The 6,639-nt window shown below is 59.7% G+C and overlaps 1 protein-coding gene across 1 annotated transcript in view; it reads left to right on the top strand.

Annotated features, from left to right (window-relative positions):
* The first annotated feature begins 172 nt into the window (after positions 1 to 172).
* UBA1 (ubiquitin like modifier activating enzyme 1) overlaps positions 173 to 6,639 on the top strand; it is a 21,066-nt gene continuing 14,599 nt past the window's right edge. The window contains exons 1-5 of the mRNA XM_014526035.2: positions 173 to 304; positions 2,548 to 2,667; positions 3,726 to 3,784; positions 5,777 to 5,945; positions 6,436 to 6,570. Coding sequence (XP_014381521.1) covers positions 2,548 to 2,667; positions 3,726 to 3,784; positions 5,777 to 5,945; positions 6,436 to 6,570 — 483 coding nt within the window. The 5' untranslated portion in view covers positions 173 to 304. The remainder of the gene's footprint in view (positions 305 to 2,547; positions 2,668 to 3,725; positions 3,785 to 5,776; positions 5,946 to 6,435; positions 6,571 to 6,639) is intronic.

Here is a 6,639-nt window from a genome sequence, read left to right as displayed (position 1 = left end):
CGAAGGAAAGGGGTGGGCTCAGGGTCACTGAGAGGCGGGTCCGCTTCTAGCTCCGCCCCCTAGCGAGGGAGTGGACCAATGGGAGGCGGGCGGCGGGTGCGGCGGGCCATTGAGAGGGTGAGAGGAAGTTAGACTGTGGCCAATGAACGCGCGGCGGGAGCGAGGGGGCGGGGCCGATAGGCGCAGTGAGCTGGGGGTTTTGTTCCGGGCCCGGCGGCGGCCGCCATCTTGTGCGGAGCGGAGCGGAGCGGAGCGGAGCGGCGAGAGCGGCACCGACCCGGCCGCACCGGCCCCAGCCTCATTGGTATTAGTTTTGGATCGGGCCCCCTCCCCCGGGTCGCGCCCCTTCTGGTCAGGATCAGGACCCCATTCATCGGAGCTGGGATCGGGCCCTGCCCCCTCGACCCGGGGCCGCCCCAGAATCAGAATCAGGCCCCTGGTCCCCAGGATCGCCTCCGCCCCCCAAGCACCAGAACCCTCCAGACCTAGGGTCAGGGCCTTTTTCTCCTCACCCAGCACCGCGCACTGTCCCCTCCCCGCCCCCCCTCCCCTTACCGCTCGTCTCAGGATTGGGACCCACCAGACCTGCATCGGGGCCACCTCGCCAGCATCATGCCCTCCTGACGGCTAAGGTCGGGCCTCCTAGGATTGGGGCAGAAACCCCCACCCCTCTTCCTCCTCGGCATTGAAGGGGTCCCCAAGAACTTTCAGGATCAGGCCCAGCCTGCCCCTCCCTGTAACCTTTTCCTTTGGTATTTCCCCCAAACTTCTCAGGATCAGGCCCCTTCTGATCCAAAACAGACTTGCATCCCCCTCCCCACAGGAGTGGGTCTCTCTTCCTCCTCCATGTAACTGGGAAACAGGCTCCTCCACAGGATGCACCCCCCCCCCATCCCAGAATTTGCCTTTTCCTTGGGTCTAGCTCCTTCCCCCCCCCCCAATATGGACCCCAGGATCAGGCCCTGCTTCCTCCCCAGTAGCACAGAATGACCCCCCTCAAAGGACCCAGCCCCTCCCCATCTCATCCCTGGGCCTGTCCATGGATCCCAAGACTTCCTAAGTTGGGGATCCCCTGACCTGACTCAGCCCCACCCCTACCTTGGCAGCCTGGGGGAGAATCTGGGGGGCAGCAGACTAGGGGCTATGGGACAGGACCTAGTTCTTTAGGTTCACAGGGCAGCTCGTAGCCCAGATGCCAGGATACTCTGGGAGGAGATTAGGAGCTGGAAGTAAGAGCAGGAGGGGCTGGGAGCTGGATGCCTGGGTTCTCCCCCAGCTCAGGAAGAGAGCAGGGTCCAGTGTGGTCCTGACTTGGGGTGGGAGAGGCCTGGGGTCTTGGATGCTTTGTTTCTGGTCTCTGCCTAGAAACCTGGGGGCCAGGGCGGGACCCCAGATACCTGGGTTCTATCCATGTTCCTGTCACTGCCTTCCCCAGCCCCTCAGGAGGTTCTCTGAATCCATGGCCCCAGCTGCTCCCCCCTCCCCTGCCAGGTGACTTGGGGGTTGGGGACTGTGGGCGCTGTCCCTTTCCTAAATACCAGGCAGAACCCAGGCATCTGCATTTCTAGTTTGCCGCCCTAGTCCAGTTCTGGAAACAAGTGTAGTCGGATGAGTCAGAACCCAGGTGTCCAGGCTCCGAGTTCCCCTCAGCACCCACCACGGTCCCAGAGAACCCAGGGGTCTGGGCTCCTAGCCCCCTCCCAGAATGGCCAGCAAACCCAGGCATCTGGGCAATCCCCCCCTAATACCAGGTTTTCTTCATGTGCAGATAGTCACCCCCTGGGGAAATGCTATTGTTACTCCCTGCCTCCACCCTGGGCTCCTCCTGCTCCCCCTGGGTCCTTCCTGCTTCTACCAGGCCCCAAATGCAGTGGGTTCTAGGTGGGGAGCATCAGTGCCAGCCTCCAAAAATACACATTCCCCTGTGGGTGTGGCCATAGAGAGGCCCCACCCCCTCAGTGCAGGTGGCCATAAATGAGACCTGTTTCCTGTGCTGGGTCTTGCCATCCCAGGATAAGCCCTGCCCCCCTCCTTGGGTGTGGCTTTACTGCCCTGGACAAGCCCTGCCCCCTGCAGTGGTTGTGGCTGCATTATCCTGGGATAAGCTCCACCCCTCAGTGGGTGTCTACCAGTGGTAGCCCAGTGGGTTGTAGAGGTCCAACTGGTTTAAGGCAGAACCTGGTACTGGGGTGCACTCTGTTGGTGGATGACAGCAAGGGAGGCTGGGTCTCCAGACTCCTGGGTTCTCTGGGAGGAAAGAAGGCTCGGGGGTGGAATCCACATGCCTGGGTTGTCTAGCTTTGGCAGGGGCCCTGGGCCCCACCCTGGTACCTGCCTGGGGGCAAGCTGCTTTGGCCTCCTCCACTGGGACTGGGCTGAATCACTGGCCCTGACTCATGGGGGTGGGGACTGGACAGGACATACCCACCTCTGGGTAAAGCTTGGTGGAGGAGCAAGCCACACACAGTACAGTTGGGGGAGAGTCAGGGAGTTGGGAGAGATGCCAGCTGCACTGATCCCCTATCCCTGCTGCCCCTCCCCCCCCAGATGTCCAGCTCGCCGCTGTCCAAGAAGCGCCGTGTGTCTGGGTCCGAGCCGAAGACGGGCAGCACTTGCGCCCCCGGCACTGACGCCCGCAGCCCCCCGTGCCCCCCTGCGCCCCCTAACGTGAGTATCACCCCCCCTGTGCCCTGCAGTGTGAGTATGGTTCCGTTCCCGCCCCTCCTCATGCCCTCAATGTCAATGCAGCTCCCATGAACCCCCCCACCCCCCAGTGTGAGTACAAACCCCCCCAGCTCCTCCAAACCTCCTCAGTGTGAGTATTGTACAGCCCTCACACATGACCCCTCCTTACACCCTGTACAGCCCACCCCACCCCCAGACCTCCACATGGCTCCCCTAATATGAGTACAGCCCCCCCCACAAACCCTCTGCAAGGCTCCCCCACATCCCCCAACATGATTACAGACTCCCCAAACCCCTTAATATGAATAGGGTTCCTCCAGACCCCCCATGACCCCCATGTTTGTATGGTCCCCGCTTCCCACCCAGTACCCAGCCCCCTGCAATTTAGGCATGGCCCCTGGGGCTCCCCAGAAGTTGCCACAGCCTTCATTAGCCTGTCCCTCCCCATGCCTAGGACTGGCATCTACATCTCCTGTGGTATGACCCTGTCCCCCAAAGCTCTGCCACCCCCACACACCTACAGCAGAGCCCTGTCCCCCAACAAGCCATCAGCATGGCTTTGCTCCCCACAGCTCTGTCTCTTTCAACAGCTCCCTCACAGCCTCTACCAGTACAGTCAGGCCCCACACAGCTTTGCCATTCCCCACAGCCCCCAGCATGCCTGTCTCCCCCCACAGTTCTGCACTTGTCACAGCTCTTTCGCCCCCCAGCAGAACCCTGCCCCCCACAGCCTCCCCAGCACAGCCCTGCACCCCAGAGCTTTGCCATCTCCATAGCACACCAGCATGCCATGTCCCACAGCTTTGTGGCCCCTCCACAGCTCCTGCCACTCCCTTAGTCCCCCCCAGTCCAGCCCCTCCCCAAGCCCCTTACCATTGGGATTTATGCCAGTAGGCCTCCAGTGTCCTTTCCCCATAATTTCTGATATCTGCCTCTGCACATGTGGGCCCTTCCCATGCTCCTGCCACCCCCCGTGTGTGTCCCCCTCCACTGCCCAGATCTTGGCCCCCAGCTCAGTTCCCTCTTCTGTCCTCCCCCAGGGAATGGCCAGGAATGGGAGCGATGCGGATATCGACGAGGGCCTTTACTCCAGGCAGCTGTGAGTGCCTGATGCAGCCAGCTCTTGGGTGGGGCGGGGAGGGGGCAGCCCGATACAACAGCACACAGGAAGGCCAGGGACGTAGCCAGCTTTGGGGTGGGTTACAGCTGAGTATGATGTTGTCAAGGGAGGGCTCAGATGCAGCCAGCTGTGGTTCAGGAGGCAGCTGTGTAGTGAGGTCTGGGATGTGGTAGGGCAGCAAAAGAGTATCTGAGTATAGCACAGCACATGGGGAGCTGAGATGCAGCCAGCTGTGGAGTAGAGTATCAGGGGAACTGCTGAGTATGACGCCACCTGGGTATAGCTCTACAGCCAACTCTGGGGTAGAGCACAAGGAAAATGGCTGAGACTAATGGCACACAGGGGGAGGGCCAAGATGCAGCCAGCACTGGGGTGGAACAGACCAGACCGCAGCCATGCAGAACATCTTCCAGGAAAGATGCCCCATTGTAGCCACATTACACTGCAAAGGGAAGATTTCCTGGGCTTGGAGAGGCAGCCAGCTCTGGGGTGCAGCAGTGGGGAATGCCTGAGTATAACACTCTAGTGGGAGGGCTGCAATGCAACCAGATCTGGGGTGGAACAGCAGGAGAGAAGGTGAGTACAACAGCATGGGGCAGGGGGGGAGGTTGAAATTTAGCTAGCTGTGGAGTAGAACAGCCATGTATAATACAGTGTGGGAAGGGTTGGGATGCACCTAGTTTTGGGTCCAGGATAGTGGGACAGGGCCAAATAGACATCCCTGGGAGGACAAATTCGTTGCCACAATGTGGCCAGCTATGGGGTGGGACAGCAGGGTATGGCTGAGTGTAATGCTGTGCTGGGGAAGGCTGAGATGCAGCCAGCTCTAGGGTGGAGCAGCCCAGACCACAGCTGCATATAACAGTCCTCAGGAAACAGACCCCCAAAGCAGATACCTTGGGCAGAGTGGCTGTGAAACAGCTGGGGAAGGCCTGGTGGGCCTTGAGGAAGGCTGGGGAAGGCTTTCTGGGCCTTGAGACACAGCCAGCTCTGGGGTGGGACAGCAGGGAAAAAGTCCAGTATAACATGCCACGAGGAAGCCTGAAATGTGGCCAGCTGTGGGGAGGAGTAGTTGGGGGATGGCTGAGTGTAACACAGCTCAGGGAGGGCTGAGATGCTCCTAGTTTTTGTGAGGGAACTTGGGACCAGCCGAGTATAATGCCAGACAAAAAAGCCCGTGACGCAGCCAGCTGTGGGTGGAGCAGCTGACTATAATACTGCATGGGGGCCCGAGATGCACCCAGCTCTGGGGTGGATCAGCATAGCATAATGCCACGTGGGGAGAGCTGAGATGCAGCCAGCTCTGGGGGGGAAGCAGTGGGCACTACCTGAGTATATCACCACACAAGGAAACCTGAGATGTGGCCAGCTTTGAGGTGGAACAGCCCAGCATAACACTGCGTGGGGAGGGCTGAGTTGTGACCAGCTTTCAGGCAGAGCTGGTGTAGTTGAATATAACACTACACAAGTAAACATAAGATGCACCTAGTTCTGTGGTGGAATTTCCTAGTACAACATTGAATGGGAAGAGTTGAGATGCAGTCAGCTGGAGGGGAGGGGGCAGGGCAGTGGAGACTGGCCAAGTATAATGCCACACAAGGAAGCTTTAGGCATAGCCATTCTGGGGTGGAATGGCCCAATAGAATGATACATGGGTAGGGCTAACATGCATCCAGTTCTGGAGTCAAACAGCCCTGTATAACTCTGCTTGGGAAATGTAGAGCTATACCTAGCTTTGGGGCGGAGCTGGCCTGGCCGAGCATAACACTCCACAAGTAAGCCTGAGATGCAGCTGCTCTGGGGTGGAATGGCCCTGTAGAACACTGCCTGAGGTGGGCTGAGATGCAGCCAGCTCTGGGGTGGAACAGCCCAGTCTAACATTGCCTGGGGAGGGTCCAAGATGCATCCAGCTCTGGGGCAGAGCTGCCCAGGCCATGTATAATGGCATCCCCTCCCTCCCCATATACACAGGTATGTACTGGGCCATGAGGCCATGCGACGGATGCAGGGTGCAGCTGTGCTGGTTTCTGGGCTCCGTGGCCTGGGGCTGGAGGTGGCCAAGAACCTGGTGCTGGGTGGGGTCAAGGCTGTGACCCTGCATGACCCTGAGCCTGCCCAATGGGCTGACCTCTCTGCGCAGGTAGGGCCCATCCCCCATGTGGGGTAGGGTGGGGTGTGAGAGAGACCCTGGGCTTTGTGGGGTGGGGGGGTGCCAGTTGCCTGGCTTGTTTGTGTTTGTGTTTCTGCTTGTATGTGTGTGTCCCCTATATTCCTTGGTTCTGGTGTGTGTCCTGTGTCTGTGTGCATGTGTGTCCTAAATGTCGTGATTGTGTGTGCCTTGGATGCCTAGGTTATATGCACATGTGCATGTCTCTGTGTGCGCATTTGTGTGTCCTGGATGCCTATGTTCCATGTGTGTCTCCTTCCAGCCCATGTCTGTGTCGTTCCCGTCCCCCCCTTTGTCTGTTACTCCCACCCCTATAGTGCACCCAGCTCTGGGATGGGGCCATTGGCGGAGTGGTGAAACAGAACACCACCTGGGCAGTTGCCCTGAGCCCCACAATCCTGCTTCGGGGCTGCCCCCCCACCCTTGGACCAGGCCCCTGACTCTTGTCTTCCCTCTCCACAAGTTCTACCTGCATGAAGAAGATGTGGGGCGGAACCGGGCAGAGGTGTCACTGCCGCGTCTGGCCGAGCTCAACTCCTACGTGGCCGTCAGCGCCAACGCGGGGCCCCTCACTGAGGACCTACTGGCTGCCTTTCAGGTGCACTTGAGTGCCAGGGTTCTTGGGGGGCGGCGGGGGGAGCCTGGACACCTGAGTTCCTTGGTAGGG

The sequence above is a fragment of the Alligator sinensis genome, unplaced genomic scaffold (assembly GCF_000455745.1).
Source record: "Alligator sinensis unplaced genomic scaffold, ASM45574v1 scaffold778_1, whole genome shotgun sequence".
NCBI classification, from domain to species: domain Eukaryota; kingdom Metazoa; phylum Chordata; order Crocodylia; family Alligatoridae; genus Alligator; species Alligator sinensis.
This window is presented reverse-complemented; position numbering and strand designations above follow the sequence as displayed.